Source organism: Acyrthosiphon pisum, chromosome A1 (assembly GCF_005508785.2).
Source record: "Acyrthosiphon pisum isolate AL4f chromosome A1, pea_aphid_22Mar2018_4r6ur, whole genome shotgun sequence".
Classification (NCBI taxonomy): Eukaryota; Metazoa; Arthropoda; class Insecta; order Hemiptera; family Aphididae; genus Acyrthosiphon; species Acyrthosiphon pisum.
The window spans coordinates 105,082,456-105,101,917 of NC_042494.1; the positions used below are offsets into that span (position 1 = coordinate 105,082,456).

The 19,462-nt window shown below is 29.8% G+C and overlaps 1 protein-coding gene across 3 annotated transcripts; it reads right to left on the minus strand.

Moving 5' to 3' along the window:
• Positions 1–5,678: 5,678 nt before the first annotated feature.
• LOC100159049 (transcriptional repressor CTCFL) lies at positions 5,679–17,313 on the minus strand. Of its 3 annotated transcripts, none has more exons than XM_008188247.3 (15): positions 16,920–17,313; positions 14,882–14,931; positions 11,137–11,298; positions 10,983–11,078; positions 10,798–10,913; positions 10,497–10,733; positions 10,304–10,416; positions 9,986–10,155; positions 9,747–9,883; positions 9,523–9,673; positions 9,306–9,457; positions 9,110–9,250; positions 8,821–9,030; positions 6,532–6,727; positions 5,679–6,470 (listed from the first exon to the last, which is right to left on the minus strand). In XM_008188247.3, the coding sequence occupies exons 2-15, from the start codon at positions 14,904–14,906 to the stop codon at positions 6,334–6,336; spliced, it is 2,043 nt and encodes a 680-aa protein (XP_008186469.1). In that variant the 5' UTR covers positions 14,907–14,931; positions 16,920–17,313; the 3' UTR covers positions 5,679–6,333. The 3 variants fall into 3 exon arrangements, with proteins under 3 accessions (XP_008186469.1, XP_003246815.1, XP_008186470.1); XM_003246767.4 differs by having other exon boundaries at positions 16,405–17,313; XM_008188248.3 differs by lacking the exon at positions 16,920–17,313 and adding an exon at positions 15,183–15,344.
• Between the last annotated feature and the right edge of the window lie 2,149 nt (positions 17,314–19,462).

Below are 19,462 nucleotides of genomic sequence, written 5' to 3' on the forward strand. Positions count from 1 at the left end.
CGTAGGTGGAATTAAGTAAAAACGACAAACTTGGTAAAACTTTGATACTCTAGAGCTAATTCATACACTACGTACAAACAGCACGGGGTCCGCGATTTACCGCAGTTTTTATGCGGTAGATCGCATCCGTTGATAATATACTGCTGCGAATCAGAATTTTTATTCCGGACAACGGAAAAGTTAAGATAAGTTTTGAACACCATACACCGAATATTAAATAATGAATTGTACAAAGTTTGAGTCATACAGATTTGGTACATTTAACGGGCAACAAAGTGCACGGTATCAGCTATTTTTAATAATACCGCTAGAAACATTCCAATACGTTTTCATTAACTGTTTTTTATATTTACTTGCCGTCTGCGAATCACATTAAACAATATAATTCGAATAAAAAATTATTAATAACATCGTCCGAAGGCAAAATAAACAACCAATCTGCACGGGCGAAGTTGTGACGGGCTGGCTAGTATAATCAGGGGTACGACACTGCGTGTATTGGCAAAATCGGGTGACTGTGGCCTTGGACATGGTCTCCAGGGGGGCGTGGCATATGTTATCATTTAAATAAATCATTTCAACATCATTGTCACAGTCCACAGAATAATAATAATGCCCATTGGCCATTGCCTTGTATCCGTTTTTAAGATTTCGTAACAAAGAGGGATACACGTTGCCAACATTCTATCAGATTACGGATACGGTACAATTTATAGAGTCCAATACTTCATACCGTAGGGATACGTAAACCCACACAGCTGACCGAGTGTCTATTCTATATTGTTCTGTGGTATAATATAGGTTATATGCAATAATTGTAAATGTTTTCATTCCAGTAACATTCCCAATGATTTCCAAAATAGATAAATAGATTGTATAATTAATTATAAAGCATTACATTACACACTTTAAAATATTTCTGTAAGTAAAAAGAGGAGTCTGTTGAAGAGATCTGAGGGGGGCGAGGCCTCTGTCCCCCCCTGGATCCACCACCGATTCATAACTATTAATCGCGTGAGTGCGATGTTATAAATTATAATTATAATTTATACAATTATACGACATACGAGAGCCCAATATCTACATCCACAGCCAAACAGTTTGTCTCCGAGGAACTTCCTCGGTTGTCCATCCGATCTTTACTGTCGGGAATCATTGGTGATTCAATTGTTGGACTTCTTCGCATACCTGTCTAATCATTCATTTAGTTTACAAAAATTAACAATAATAGTTATGAATATTGAATTTATAAGCCGTAGTCAAAATAGGTTATAATATATTGATTGAATAACATTATATAATGTATTATTGTTGCGAGACAACATGATATAATATAATATATATATATAAATATATATATATGTAGTTTAGCCATAATATTATCGGTCCAACAATTAAATATTTGATACAATATTTTTATATGATTATTTGAAATTAAATACTATTTAGAGTTGATGAAAAAAATCGCTTATGAAAATAAATTATAATCTTCTTCCTCTATTTTAAATCTTTAGAATACATTATGTATTTATATAATAATTAACAACTGTTTGTTATAAATATAATGCAGTTCTCAAGATTATATATTTATATCCATATTTTAGATTCTGAGCGGATCGATGAATGTATTGATTCTATAGTGAAGTGTTTTTTTTTTAAATATTTTAATTTTTTTTTTATTTTTGTGTCTGTCATCACCTTTTGGGACAGTAAAAATGCTTAGATTTTCTTTGACAGTATCTTTTCTAATAGGAAAGTGAATCTAGTTGGAACGTTGGGGGGGGGGTCAAAAGTAAAAATTTCTCAGTAGTTTTCAAAAGTGTCGTGAAAAACAAAAGATTTATAGATATCAATGAAATTGTACCTATTTGTAGGTTAAAAAAGCTTGAAAATTTAATAGAAGGCTCCTAGTATATTGTTTCAAAGGTAGATAAAAAAAATTAAAAATACAAAGGCACAATTTTTTTGATAAGCATTTAAACTTTAAAGTTCGAATTTCGTAAAAAATTTATCAAATTTAAAATTTAAAATTTAATAATTATTTTGTAGTTAAAAATGTATAAAATGTTCAACTTTTATAGCTAAGGATTGAAAATTTAAAACAAAGTTTTTTTTTTTTTTTAATTATTTATTGGTTGAGGAGGTCCCTGGGCCAATTTCGCTTTAGACGACGTGGAGGGTTATCGGGGAGAGTGACGGATGAGAGATTGGAAATGAGTGGATTATAGGGTGGTTAACTGTGTTATTGTGAAATAATTTATAGTAGAGGGAGGCTAGGGTTCTTATGTAAGGGATTTTAAGGTCTGAGTGGAGTGTGAGGTTGCTGACGTACCAGGGTGCGTTTGTGAGGAGACGAAGACAAAGTGATTGGAAGGATTGGAATTTTTGAATGTTGGAATTTTTGGAAGGGCCCCATAGCTGTATTCCGTAAGTTATTGAAGGGCGGAGAATTTGTTTATAGATTAGGAGTTTTGTGTTGAGAGGGAGATTTGATTTGAGAAGGTGTTTCATTTTGTGGAGTTTAAAGTTAAGTGATTTCCTTTTTGTTTTTATGTGAACTGCCCAAGTGAGTTTGCTGTCGAGAAAACAAAGTTCTACGTAATATATAAATTACTTTATTCACAATAATATCATCAAAAATACTTATTAATATCATAGGCTGACTGACCGTCTGTGCTCAAAATCGTTTTTCTTATACAAATATATTATATTATTGAATTCAAATTCAACACAATCCATTTCAGTGACCCACTTGTAACCTACTGTACAGCAGAGCGACACCCACTTGACCACTTTCGTTTTATTTATTTTGCCGGATAATGTCAATAATACTAAGAAATAAAACTAAAGCTATAATATTGTATATCCAATTATATTATAATTGGTACCTAGGTACATAAAATGTCCTAAATATCGGGTATTTAGCTTTCATTAAACACAATTCAGAAATCGGAATACTCGGTTTTTGCAATCATTTATTAATAATAGTGTAGGTACTAGGTATTAATGTATTATATTTACTATTTCTTATTATATAAATTTTTGAGATAAAAAATAGCGTGTAACAGATTTAAAGCAAAAATATATAATTCATACATCACAACTATATCAAAGCGTCAACTACCCATCTCGGTTTTGCATAATACTGTAGTCTGTAATTACTAATAGTTAATAGGTTAACAATAAACTTCATCGAATACATCAAAGGTTTTTTATCTCGAAAGAAGTTTGTAATGTTGAAATTGGAATATCCAAGGTATGTCCCAAGGTCTGGTACCTCCAGGTTCTTACGGTTCCGATTCCTATTACGGTACTATTAAGTAGGTATTAATTAGGTAAATCATTATGCAATTATGTTGCAGAGTGCAGATTGAATGAAAATTGATTTACAAAGTATTTTATGCACCACGATATAACATCACCCGGTTAGCAGATTGTCGTGGTAATACATATTTATTCTAAGACTAAATATTTAAGTAAATTTACAACCCAATAAGGAATATGATAACAAACTTGCGTAAACATCGAATCTTCCAGTGAAGCCTATAGCTGTGTCATAATATCTAGAGTGCAGACGTGCGGCTATATCTACTGCGTATAGGTACTGCCGCCAAATAAGAACAGCAAAGCATTTTCATCCGTCTTCATCGTGCTTTTAACTGGAAATATTGAGATATTTTATAAAAATAAAACCGTTTAACGACTCGTCCGTGGTCCGTCTATTGTTGGCTTTGAAATTATTAGAATCGTCTCAGACGAATGACGACGATTGGCGTTTGCCATAAATGATATTAGATATTAATATAATATGATAAATCCATATTATATAGGCACGAATGCACGATATAGGTAAGTACATTATACTGCAGAGCATGAACTAAGATAAACTAAGATTTTTTTAGTTCATGCTGCAGAGTAGATCTACAGATAAATAAATAAATTATATACCAAATACCAATGTTCTTTTCTAGAGCTGTAGTTTATGATCTTTTTTTATAAAAATATAAAAATCAACAGACAATGTTGGCAAAATTATCATAAGGATCGCATACGAAGAGATGGAAACGAGATTACACAATATTCGACACATTTGACCAGGAAGCAACGATCGACGATTCCGCAGGGCTTTTGTTTTATGCTTCTTAGTTTGTTGGTGGCAACACGCCTACAAGCCCTCAACTGGACCAGTTGTGGCGATTGAAGACGACGTGTCGACGTGGTTGTGCGAAGCACAGGACGTCACTCCGGCCTGGGGCATAGACGTGATAAACGGTTTTCGAAATTTTTTTCTGCTGGCTTGACCCGGGGGCAGCGACACAGTCGCGAAATGTTTTGTAGAACGCTGGTGCATTTGCACACACGTATAATATTATGGTCATATGGAAAGAGTATGTTTATGTATATTACATCATCTCACACCCTCAGTATTACGACCATGTTGTAAAAAACTATCAATTCGTATTTTTATCTTAATATATTATTATTAATATAATATTAATATTTATTATTATTATTAATATAATATTAATATTTATTATTATTATTAAATTCAAATTTATCCATTACAGCGACCCACTCAACACCTATCTACCGTACAGTAAAGTAGCAACCCCGCACCCACATGCCCAAATTTCTTATTATATTGATTCATTATAATATTAAAGTTATTTAATTTATGTGTAGTTATCTACTTGTTATGTACTATAGACTGTTGTCTCCGTGGCCACTACAAGTTACGACGTACTTAAAAGTTAAAAGTTACTTAAATTTTTTTTTTTTAAATACTTTTACATGAGGTTACACCCTCCAAGGACTTCACATTATTTTATGTTAAATAGGTCATTTTCAATATTTATTTTATGTAAGTAAGAACTTATGAGGAACTTTGTGTTAAATTTTCAAGCTATTTTATGCACATATTAACATTATACAATCATACATAAATCGAAACAAAAAACTAAAAAAAGCAGTAAGTTTCAAAGGACTTTAAAATAAATGATTACATTCTTCTTTTTGATTTTTATAAGAATTAAAATTACCTATATTTTAGGCAAGAAAGCAATATGTTAATAATAATGATAAGGTTTAAAATAAAATCAACACATATTTTTTAATGCTATATTGTACTTGTACTTTATTTATAATCAAAGCTAGGATGCCATTTAGAAACAACTATTAATTACAATAACACTAAAATAATTAAAAACTAATATTGTAATTGGTTTACATATCTAACAAGAGTATATAAATGTTAACAAATAGTTTATTTGTTAATTGCATAACAATCAACAGCACTCAATATATTTTAGGGAATAAAAAAGTGCACATGCTTACAATATAATATCTGGGACAACTGGGCACACAATATTAAATTTTAAATAATTTTATACTTCCACGGTCATATTATAAACGGGGACTGGGAATGTAACTACATAATTTAAAAATACATAATCAAATAGAAACAAAATATATTACAATTACAAATTAAATTATGTCAATAGTCCTATAAGTAAGAAATATTTATTTACAAAATACAATTAGGAATCGTTTAGTGTTTATAAAGTAATACTATATCAATCTCTTTATTCAAGATAAATAAGTGCAGTCTTTAAAATATTTAATATTTTAATAAAGGGTCTTTAGGTTATGTCAAAATACACTGAAAAAAATTACTACACTTTAAATAAACATTGTATAATTAAAAGAAACCAGATTTTCACAATAAAAAAAGTCTGTTCTCTAAACCTTATTCATAAACGTTAGGTCATAGGTATTAATCTACTTTTTCAATTTTTTCACACAGTAAAAAATGCAATAAAATAAGTATGTATATAATAAAACACAAATCAGCGATGTTGAATTGACTATTAGTTTTGTTAACAGTTAGTTGGTACATTCGTTTGCTTATATTATATTCAATAATAATTCGAATAAAAAACAATTTAAAATCATATTTATAAAATAATTTAAGCCATACATGAATATAAACACGCTAATTTGTTAATCTCTAATGACTTAGTTTAAGTATATTATGTAATTTATTTTCAAAATACAAAATTGAAATAAAAACAAAAATAAATTAGACATAGATAAACCGATAGCTATAATAGTAAATGTATTGCAGTTAAAATTGGATACTTATTTCAAAAGTTCAAATAATTTAAATCTAAAATAACATCAATTATAGTTTTAAAAGAGCAGTTTGTTCAATTATATTACACTATACATCAATTATGATATAAATGCTAAAAACATTAAACTCGATACACAAATAATATAAAAGGAAATGTAAAAAGTTTGAGTTAAAATTTTACACTTGAATTATAGTTACTTTTAACCACCTGAGTTTGTTGTTTCTTCATCATCTTCGTCATCAAAACCGAAACAATTTTCAACGCCATCACCACATTCTTCTTTCACGTCTGACAGAGACGCTGTTTTTAAAATTGTAAGGTCTTTTTGACTTGGTGCTGTATAATAAATAGTTTCATTTGAAAATTAAATTTAAATTAAATTTAAATTTGTACTTACAAGAAGATTGATCGGCTTGTTGTATTGATACACTTGTAGACGTGTAACTATCTATCTGATCTTGACCATCAAGTTGAATCACTTCAAGTACAACATATTGCTGTCCATCGTCGCCTTCTACTGCTACAACTCCAGTTTCACTTGTTGGAATACTTGTGTCCTCTTCAGATTCATCTTCATTAGCTGAATCTGTATACTGCAATATTTATTATTTTTCAATTTTATCCACTATGAATCACATATTAATTACTTAAATATGTTAAGCTTTATACTATAACATTCAATTCGGTTCCCGCTCATCACATAATGTTTACATATTGTACGTATGTATCATACATAATATGCGAAGTATTTTTAACTTCTATTTTTTTTTTTTGTCGTAGCCGTTATAGGTAATAGGAATTTATTTTTGTGTTTATTGTTACTTAAGCCACGGTAATCTAATTACGTAATAATACCAGTATATTGACCAATTTTATTTTTGATAATAATGACCAAAACGCTAATAAATTGACAAATTCATTTAACTGACGGTTTCGATAAACCAATTAAATAAAAAGATTGCAAGACAAAGAGTTTAGGAATTCATGCCAGGCAAAAACCAAAAAAAAAAAAATTGATTACAATAATATTAATTGTGTTATGTATTTTTCTAATAATTTTTAATTTAATTTAACCCCATACAATATGAGTATCCACCATATTATTGTTTCTTTTCTCCATTGGTGAGTTTGCCAGTTTCGTGTGGTACAGGTTTATCCATACAAAACAGATAGATGCAACACTGAACAAGTCATCTTGACTTGTTGATTGCATAAAAACACTTCATTGTCCAGAAAGGCACAAAGTTGAAATTGACATACAGCACTCGTTACATGGGTTACATGGTTAATATACAAAACTTCCAACCCAAGTCCAGGAAGAGCATTTTTTTAAAGCAATAAAATCCATGGTAAAGTCTCCAGATTAAGTGCAAAGAGAAAGATGGAAACTCTCCTAAATAACAGTAAACTTCAGATCGAGTCAACGGAATTCCTGACAAAAGGATACAATCTTGACTGACCAACTTCGATCTCGGAGTGGAAGTATGCTAAACTAAATACAACTTATAGAAATTGGGAGGCTTGACATAGGGACTCCACAAAATAAAAAAGCGGTAATTAACAAAACATGAAAAATTAAATATTGAACTGTCCAAGTAACCTAACAACACCATTCACTGACAACTATGTTACCTCCCCACAATACTGTAGTAGACACTAGACACCTAATACTTCATTAAATTAATGAATATTATAACTGCCCTCAATAGATTATCACTCCATCACTTATATAAAACATATTTTGTAACTTGTACACAAGAAACCATTATCATTATTTGATACAGACTTAAGGGACAAAGTGAATTATTTATAGCCTATTCACAATGAGATCATTACTCGGCGGTCTAGTTGTGCGCATGGGCATGGCTTTGTTCCGTGGCAGTGCCTGACGCGTTGCTGTAGTGGGGACGGCGTCTGACCATATGTCTGACCGCCAACCGATAAAAACTGGTCGCCACTGTGTAATGATCTCATTGTAAATAGACTATAGATATTTAAGATACTACATTTTTTAAGATCAACATTTGACTAATAGTAATGACTTGGAACACCAGTGCCATAAAGTCAAGCTTATAAAACAAAACACTACTGTATACTCTGTCCCAAAAGAGAATAATCACTTTTCGCGCATCACGAATGATTTGATTGGTGTGTTGAGAATCACGGTGATCACGTAAACACGGGAAAGTTGGTGGGTGATGCACGGCACTGACGAAAAACAGCTAGCCGACCGATTATTCTCTTTTGGGATAGAGTATAGTTATTTGACATTGTCTATACAATAATTTTAATGAACCATACACCAATTTCAACAGACTAGTATTACCATTGATTATAAATATTAAATACTATAGATTGCTCACTAGTCGTATTTACGCGGTGCGAAAAATGGATGTGACTGTTATGAAGCGCTGTCATTGCCCATTAGTTACTTATAAATGGTCACATAGTAATGGCCACATCCATTTTTCGCCAATTTTTCGCGCGGCGTAAATACGGGACAGTAAGCGATCTATAGCATTTATAATCAATGGTATTACATAATAGTACACACGGATATTAACTGATGTTCTATAGATTAATCATTACTTTACAAATATTCCAAAATTATTCTAATATTGTATCAAATGAACTTTAAAGAGCTTTTAAGAAGAAAGTTGAATGATAAATTTTAAAATAATAATACCTCTAGTCTTTGTTTTAATGCTGTATTTCGATCATTTCCAGTGGATTCTTGCATATGAACTTCCATATGTCTTAGTAAATTTCCTTTATGTCTAAATGATCGTTGGCATGTATTACACTGATGAGTTTTCGCATGTGGTGGAGGTGGTATATATGCCGGATTATGATACAGATTATGATGGCGGCGTAGTAATTGTTTTTGTCTGAATGACTAGAATAAAATAAAAAAACAAGTATAGTTGATATTATATAGCATACAATAATTATTTAAATAAATTAAAATAATTTACCTGATCACATAGTTTACAATGGAATGGTTTTTCATCTGTATGTATTAACATATGAGTTTCAAGATGACGCTGAGACATGGAAGCATAAGGACACAATTCACATTTATAACATTTTTCCCCTTCGTGTGATTTACAGTGAACCTATAGTATATGTTTATTAGATAATATATTAATGGAAAAATGTATACTTCAATACCTTGTATTGGTAACGATCAGGGAATGCATCACCACATCGTTTGCACTTAATAGGTTTGTCGGAAGTATGAAGCTTTTGTACATGAATGCGTAAATCAGTTTTTCGACCACAAGTGGCTGGACAATGGTCACATTTAAATACAGGTTTTTCACCTAGAACCAAAATTTAATAATTTTTGTATTATAAGATGTTAATAATTAAAAAATATTAAATTTACCGCTATGTATTAGTCTGTGTGTTTTTAAACTGTTGGATTGGGTAAACCTAGAAAAGCAAATATCACACTCATATGGTTTCTCACCAGTGTGTATACGCAAATGGCGCTTCAATTTAAATGTATCTGGACTTGCATAAGTACAATGGGGACACTAAAAAAAATATAAAAATTAATATCTAGGTAGATATAACTTATAAAGGAATATAATGTTTAATGGTAAATACTTGGTACGGTCTTTCACCAGTGTGACATCTCATGTGGTTTCTCATTTTGCTAAGTTCTACACTAGCATAATCGCATATTGTACATTTATGCGGTTTTTCATGAGTATGCTTATAACGAACATGTCTAACAAGTTCTCCTGTAACATAGATAAATATAAACATTTTTTAAGAAAACAAAACTGTTTTAAACATAACATAATATTAAATACTTAAGACTAAGAACTAATAAATGTGCATACCCGATGTAGTAAATGCACTTGGACAACTTCGACATTGATATGGTTTTGTTCCAGTATGAGTATTAACATGATTTTGCAAAGAAGTTAGAGTTTTGAATCCACGTTCACAAACAGTACACTTATGAGGACGTTCTTTAGAATGAGACTTCATATGACGAGACAATAAATACCTAAAAGAAGAAATTTTAAATTTCATAAAAAACCAAAATATAATAGACATATTAGGTGATAAGTATAAAATTAATTATTGCATTAAAAAAAAATTAACTGAGACATTTTGAAACTTGTTCAGAACCAATAGAAGGAAATATAAATTACCTTTTTCCAGTAGTGTAATTACAATAGTTACACATATGTGCTTGTGTTACAGTCTGTGACTTTTTAGGTACTAATTTAAGTATTTTAGATTTATCATCTTCTTCGCCCGAATCCTAAATATATATTATATTAGTAATATTAATAATAATAATAATAAATAAATAAAAATGGTAATTTTTTTTTATAAGCTTACTATAATTTCCTGTTTTTTTGGTAGAGTTGGATCTTCGCCATCATTAAAATCATATACATTATTAACATCAGGATCATCTGGATCAGGGTCTTCTTGAGAAATCTCCATACTAAGGCTTGTTTCATCACTTTTATCATTTTGTTGTTTGACTACATAAAGAACGTAATTGTTGGCGTCAGCGTCAGCTTGAACGAGAGTGACTGTTTGATACCCACTACCATCTCCTAAAGCAACAATCTAAAATTTCAAACATTTTATTACCTGTGTTATTCATTAATTATAATTTATAAACTTAATTTACTTGGGGAATATCTTTTTTAATTTTATCTTGTACATTAGGCAGAACGATTTGAGTTACGTTGTCCATATTGTTATCATTTGTGTTAGCCATCATTTGTGCATCGTGTTCTGAAAGTCCTAAAATTTAAATAAGTTTTTTTAAAAAATTTGACACTTTAAATTTCAATAACTTTAATTTTTACGTACCTCCAACCATAACCATCTGGCCATCTCCTGTAGTTGTTTGATAATAATATTGGACATTTTGATCTATGAAATATGCATGTTCTACTGAATCTCCATCTAAATTAATTATTTTATTAAAATATAAAATAAACTTTTAAGTAAAAATAATACTTACCAGTTTGTACTTGGGTTACTTCATTTCCTTCAATCTCTTTATTAAATGAATCCAAGTAATTTTGTATATCTGTTATATTTTCAGTGCCAGAGGTTGTAGCCTCCAATTTTATGTGAGTCCCATCAATAGTCATGGTATTTGCAGATGATCCACTATCTAATACTAATAAACAATTGCTAAGTTAAAGGTGGTAAATATATACTAAATGGGTGCTAGTCACTTATTCAAGGGTAATGTTGTGTTTGAATTTAAAAACAAAACTATCAATTTAATTGATATACCACATATCAAATTGGTCAGATATAAATCACCAACTTGGTTATTGATTGATATAGTTAATTTAAAAGTACAAAACTATGTTATGACAAAGTCCCATGATACCAATGAAAATATACATTGACAGAATCAATTCATAGCAATTGGTCAGCTACAAGAACAAAGATTTTAACTTTAATTTATACAAACCTTTATTTTATAAGTACCTAACAAATGTATATATACATATTTTAATTATAAGCTAGAACCTAATAATATTACAATTAAATATTTTATTTTCATTAATATATAGGTGAGGTTTGTTTAATTAATTAACTAACCTGAAAATTATTATTTATAAGAGTAGATACCTAGGTACAAAAATTTAAAAAATATCTATTCGAAGATACAATTTTTTGAACATATTACTTTTGAATATCAGAATATATGACACTTGTACAGAAGATTCTACAGGTGGTAAAGTCAATTATTTTAATATTTCTATGAAAGTTGAAATAATTTAAGCTAGTTGCATAGTATTATTGATATATTATGGTATGGATAGTATTATGCATACTTTAAGTTGAGAAATCCTAGTAAACCATACTAGGAGATAAATTTAACATGAGATACTGATTATTTCATTACAAATTTGGTTGAACTTCAATTAACTTAAATTTGGTCATAGAATTAAAAATATTTAAAATTTCAATTTTATGTCGATCATATTAGTTCTGTAGGAAACTAGTATAAGTTATAATTATATGACTAATATAAATTAGTTCTAAATACAATCAATACATAAATAATTAAAAAGATTTATAAGTTTTTTTTAAAGGATAACATACGAGTTTTAATTTCATATTCCAAAACAGATTATTAGTCTAAGTATTTTGAAACATAAAAATCGACTTTAGAGCGAAAAGTTTATGAGTTATAGATATTTAGAGTTTTGATGAGTGGAGTGGTACCGGGTGTTTTCCCACAAAATGTTTGTCCACTACTTCTCTCATCTTAACTTTAAGAGGACGTCGCACCCGCATATGTTGTCTCCGTCTTACACGTGTACGATATACCAATTTTTACGCTCAGCAGATCACGTTTAGCCCCATTAATTTTAAAACTAGAGTGAAGTGACATCTTATAAAAGTTAAAGGTGAGAATATTATCTAGGGCATCTCATCGGCTTTTTGTTATATTTTAATTTTAATGTGAATTATGAGTATTTTAAAATTGTAAATTGTTTATACATCTTTTAATACTTATACCTCAATTTAAAATTAAAATATGACAAAAGCCGATGAGATGCCTTATATTATATTCTTACCTTTAAATTTTATAAGAAGTCAATTCTCTCTAATTTTAAAATTAACAGGGCCAAACGTAAAATTTGCTATGTCATACCGTGTAAGACGGAGACAACACATGCGGGTGCGATGTCCTATTAAATACTTATAACTTATAAAATACTCACCCTAAATTCAATTTTTATGTTTCAAAATACTTAGGACAAATATTTTGCTTTGGAATATGAAATTAAAAATACGTTATGATTCAAAAAAGTAAAAAACTTAAAAATTATAAGGATAAAAAATACTTGAAAATATAATTTTTTAATAAAAACATAGTTATGTAAAAGAGTTGAAACTGTAAAATAATGTTTATTCATAAACATTTATAGTTCTTGAAATAATGAGTGTTCAATAATAAAAGAATCACTCTGTATAATTTACAGAAATTTAAGATGTTTAACAATATTTTTATTTTAGGTTTAGAATAAGGGAAAAGCAATCTAAAATTATTCAACATTTCTTATATTTTCTTATACATAGGATCTAACTGGAAGACCTGACAAATAGAAAACATTTTGTTCTAATCGATTTTTTAATTTTTTAATACTGAAAATTAAAAATTTCCTATTTGCAGATCTGATTTTTAGAAAAATTTTGATTGTAAAAACATTTATTTAAGTCATGTAATTTATTTTTTATAATTTTTTAATATGTCCAAATTGTTTGAAGTAACTCATTAATTTGAAAAGTAATAACTTTTTAAATAAATACTTAGATTTTAACAAGTACCTACTTATTCAGAAATTATAGTAAAATATTTTATACTTTTTAAATTTTAAATGTTTTCTACGACTATATCAATATTATTTAACAAAAATAATGCGATCTCAAAAAATTGAAATAAATAAACTTATATGGCTTACTTAAATAAATGTTTTTACAACAAATTTTTTATAATAACCATATCTACAAATTGGCCATTTTGAATATTAAAAAAAAAATTTAAATCAGATATAAAATGTTTAATTTTCAGTATTTTATTTGACGGTTCTTTTAGTTTTATAGGTAATATTGTACGTGCTTGCCGTTGGGTAAGGTAAATATATAAATACCGGGAAAATATAGGTCTTGTACAACATAGAATTTACTGATTGTCCTTGGTTAGTTCTAAAATATACTATAAAATAGGTCAAACCCTGAATGATTTATGTAGTTCTTGCTTTTTCAAATGATAAATGGTAAGTTTTGGTTTTAGTATACACAATTTGTTGTGGTAATAGTCCAAAGTATAAAAAAATATTCCAAAAGATAAAATTTCCAAATTGAGTACGATGAAATTCGAGATGGTATTTGAAACTTGTTCTACACATTTAAATAAAAAAAAGTGTTATTAATAAATATAAATGTATCTAAAAAATATATATGTTTGTTAATTATCAATTAATACTATTGATGAATAAGATACCTAATTTTAACTTTGTTTTTCAATAAATTATGTATTGACAATAGTCAATTATGCACTAAAAATAATGATATTGTATATTGTAATAATTTTATATTATGTTCAAATTTTGTTTAATATAATTTTTATAACTAAATATATAATTTAAAGGTATTTATATATCTCATGCTGCAATAATAGGAAACCTGTAATTGTAAAAATCATCATCATAATATTTCAATATTATATATTATATTATAATATGGAATATTTTTAAATAATTTTTATTTGTTAATAAACTAAAATTAAAACAATTATAAAATAGTTACTAATTTCACTGTAATGTATTTGAATGGGATAGGTATTTTGTTTTTTATACCTATCTATTTCAGACATTAACCATAATAGATAGTTTATTCTAAAATTTACCATATCTTGTTTGTAAGAGCCATAACTACAATAACCTGAATGGCTTAACAAATAAATCTACCAAGATCAATTGGTAAAAGTCTGAAATTCAATTTTTACCAATTAAACCTTAGGTTTCCTGGTATTTGTACGTTTACTACATCATATAAATTATAACTAATATATTTTATAAACTACATCTGTGATTTAAAGTTACCATCATTTCTTCTCTGTTTATGGTATCAATTAAAATGTTATTAATTTAATAAGTAGGGATTTAATACTATTTCAACCAACATTAGATTTATAATAATTAAGCATAACATAAAGTAACAATAAACTAAATTACCAATAGTTCCTTCGTTTTCAGACATTGTTGAGGTCTTGTTAATTAAATACCTATAATCATACATTCACGTTATTGTTTGGATAATAATATTAAATTACTAAAATATTAAATGTAAATATAATAATATATTATTTAACACAGCTAACACTCTACAAATTCGCTAGATAAAACCGGTGTGAAAAATAATGCACCGGGATGTTTGGACCATATAGTTTACATGGTTCATTATCCTGGTGCTTGATAATGTACGATAATTTTAAACCGGTCTAGTTTAGAGAATTTGTGGACTAACTTTAACTACCTATATTAAAGAATAGTAAATATTTGGAACCAGAGCAAAAGTCAAACACGATCACCAAGGGCTGACACTGACTACAACATTGTATTCAATGTTTACTTGATAAGAATAACATAATATCAGTTTGGAATGTAAGAATCGAGAACAACTGTTTAAATTTAAAAAATCAAATATAAAATTTCGTAGGGCAAAAAATGCATATTATAACCGAGGTCACCACTAACTAGAGTCTTGAAGGAGGGTTGGTAATTATATCATTAAACGACAAAAACAATCAAAAATATATTTTTTTTAAATTAAAATATAGGCATTATAAAAATAAAAAATAAAATATTATTGTTTATCACACTTGTAGTATAGGGGAGGAAAAACGATTGAAAAAATTAAGACGGTTCACACAAATGCGGTAATAAGTTAGAACAAAGAAAAAATGTGTAGGTATGATATACCACATCAGCTATCGTAATAACTAATATTATGTCGTGCTAAAACACAATATTATTATTGATTAATCCAAAACGACGGTTTGGATAGGGCAGGAGGGCGACATGATAAGGATTAACAACAACAACAGCAACAACAATATTTCAACGACATATAAAAATTAAAATTAAAAATATAAAAACGTCAATTGGGATCGCTTCGTGTAAATTTTAAATTTTTTTAGGGGGCGGGGGTTCTTTTGCGATAAAGGCGATTAGGATATTAAACGCGCTGGTGCCGTACTGTCGTACACATTTTCTTATGTGTTTCCGCAGCCCATTGCGAGGGGCGACAAACGAAAGCAATCGGCAGGAGGTGAAATGCTGAATGCCAGCTCGTATAGCAAGTAGTAACTAGTAACAAATCGTTGACGGACAACCGAATCCGAATGACAAAAATTCATTTCGGACAACTACGGGAGGTACCATTCACTAATGAACTAGAGTTCTAGAGCAGTACAGTAGTAAATACTAAATACTGAGAACTAAGAAGACAGTCTGACAGTTGCAGAATACTATTATAGAACTAGATGTCTAGATGATAGCAATACTATCGACTCGCATAATGTATAATAATAATATTATACTTAACGGATAGGTACCTACAATAATTGAATAAATTATAGATAAGACGCGGAAGAAATCACGGAAACGTCCACGGAACGCTGCCTATCGGGAATTAAGAAAAGAGACATTGTCGCGTCGTGCACATACAAACATATTATTATTATTCTACTACTTACACGTTTTGTACACGGGGGGCATCATTAACAGCCGCGGCGAGACATATATATTAATTCTATGAAAGCGCCGCCACACGGCAACCGTACACATATTATTTTACGACGCGCCGTTGGCCGCGGCCGCCACCGCCGCGCTGCTCATGTAGCTCATGAACGACGCTCAGTGCTCACAATTATTAACGACGACAACGGGTATCAAGAGTCGAGACTCGAGAGTGACAGTGACTACGACGACAAACGCGAGCGCGAGTAGCGACCGATCGACGACGCGTTAAAAACTAACATTACCATATTGATATTGTATTGTGGGGTATGTGTGCGCGACGACGAAGAATCGTATTTATTAATAATACCATTATTGGTGTTATTATTATTGCTATTGTCGGACGAAGAGTTGACGATAGTTTCGTACATTCGCACCTCAGAACTGAGTCACAGATCAGAGTCGAGATCCTCCGATCCCGTTACGTCGAGTTAGGTACCGAAGTGACGAAGAGTAGGTATTCTGTACTTACGCGGTGTTCGCGAAGGCGGCTGCGGTGTAGTGTCAGGCGTCCGTTGAGATGACGCCGGCGCGACGACGTTTTAATATTATGATTATATTACGGTTTATTCAGTGGTTGTCGTTTACGCGGCTACGCGCTTACAAAACGGTGAACCGTAATCGGACGGGCGTCGGAAAACGGCGATCGTCGGTGCGCGCAGCGGTTTCGGGGACGGCACGCATACGCCCGATGACGGGGACGGAGGCGGCACGGGTACGGGTGTCAAAAAACGGCCGCCATTTTTTTCCATTCCTGTCGGTTGTTACATACCGTATAGTGTATATGACGTCTTGTTACACCCGATACAACGACGAGTGCCCGCCTTTTTTGACGACGTGCCTGAACGCGGTAGTCTGGCACAACCAAAGACGTTCGAAACGCAAACAGTTTCCCGCCATTTATTCAAAACAATAATGGCCTGTGATAATGCTGAGTAAAAAACTAAATTTCTGATTTCAACATTCTAGGAATACTGGATAAGAATTACTATTTATTTCAATACAAATACAGTGAAATACCAAATGTATTCTTGTTATAACAAGTTGGTTGTAGACTTTTTTGATTTTCAAAAATAACATAAAACTACTTCTATACGAAATACAAATCCTAGGATTTGAAATAAATAATAAAAACTACATAAATGACTTTAGTACATTGTGTGGCAAGGGCGGAAAGTGAGCCATTTCAGTCGCGGGCGTCGTGTGTGGCACAAAAATAGGATTGATAATGATTAATGATCATTGTCATATTGCCATCCTTAATCCTTTTAAAAAGGCACTCGTTACCGTTCCTCGATCCTGTTTCAAAAAAGGAACACGTTCCCTTAATCCCTTTTTTTCACTTTTTTTATGATTTGAACGATTTTTAATGGTGTTTTTTGCGGACAACTAAACGAGAAACAATCGGCTAATTTTTATATTCATTATATAATATTCTGATGGGTAATTAATTGAACCCAAATTAATTATATATTCTATAAAATTTTATTACTAACAATAACATGCGTTTCATACTTCATTTTTATTTTCATAATTTGGGGAACGAACATTTTTTTTCAAGTTCCTTAAAAATAGGAACTCTTTCCTGTTCCATTATTTTAAAATTAACGCATTCCAAGCTTCATTCCTATATAAAAGGAACGGGTCCATTCCCAACACTCCATATTGTATATAAATATATAATAGGTAGGTATATCTTTTCTATGGATATATCGCATAACATATGTATATTTATAATTAGATTATTATTATAAATGAGATCTTTGATGCTAATGATTTCGGGAACCAATCATCCGATAATAATGTAGATTTTTTAAATAATATTATGTATCGTGGCAGGCAGTGGCGGCTATCCTCAAAAAAATATGTGTTGCTGAAAATATATTTTCTGAGGACCCACCCACCTTACAATATTTATTAGAAAATAAAAATTACCAATATCAATCATCAGTGGTTATTGGTTCACATATTTTAGATTCTGAGTGGAACGATGAATGTATTGATTTTACAATGATGTGTGTTTTTTTAAAATTTTTTTTTTGTGTCTGTCATCACCTTTAGGACAGTAAAAGTGCTTGGATTTTCTTCAACAGTACCTTTTCTGTTAGAAAAGTGAATCTAGTTAGTACTTTGGGGGTCAAAAGTAAAATTTTTCCAGTAATTTTCAAAAGCGCCGTGAAAAACAAAAGAAAAGTTAAAGAAAACAGGAATTTTTACGCAAAATCTGTTTTCGAGAAAATTGATATTGGTTTATGGTGTACCATTTAAACAAATTACCGTACATACGTGAATTTTTCACTGGTTGTTTATATTTTCATTTTCTATAAATGATAAAATTTTCAAAATATTTTGATTTATTTTGAACTATTTAGGGACATTTTCAGTTTCCAATATTATTAGTTTTTTTTTCTATGAATGTCAATAAAACTTTATTTTGAGAAAAAATACTTGAAAATTTAATACAAGGCTCCTACTATATTGGTACAATGACATTTGAAAAATATTAAAAATCCTTAGTCACAGTTTTTTTTTATTAGCATTTAAAGTTCAAAAATTGCAAAATATGTTAAAATCACGAAAATTAGCAAATTATTTTGAGTTAATAATTCGTAAAAATTTTTCTTTTTAGAACTAAGATTTTAAAATGTAATACAAGATTCCTTATAGGATAATCTATCTTTATCAAAAAAAAAATATCTATAAGAAACTCATTGGGGAGGAGAGTAATTTTCAAAAGCGCCGTGAAAAACAAAAGAAAAATATTAAGGAAAAACGGTAATTTTTACGCAAAATCTGTTTTCGAGAAAATTGATTTTGGTTTTTGGTGTAACATTAAAACGAATGACTGTAGATACATGACATTTTCACTGGTTGTTTATATTTCCATTTTCTATACATGATAAAATTTTCAAAATATTTTGATTTGTTTTGAGCTGTTTACGGACAATTTAAGTTTCCAATTTAATTAGTTTTTTTTTCTATGAATGTCAATTAAACTTTATTTGTTGAGTAAAA

Excerpts from the sequence above, each read along its gene's own strand:
- LOC100159049 (XM_008188247.3), bottom strand. The coding sequence starts at position 14,906 with ATGTCTGAAAACGAAGGAACTATTG. Across the intron at positions 10,734-10,797 it reads TTAAAAAAGATATTCCCCAA|ATTGTTGCTTTAGGAGATGG; the intron begins GTAAATTAAGTT and ends TTGAAATTTTAG. Across the intron at positions 6,728-8,820 it reads CATTAAAACAAAGACTAGAG|TATACAGATTCAGCTAATGA; the intron begins GTATTATTATTT and ends TAAATATTGCAG.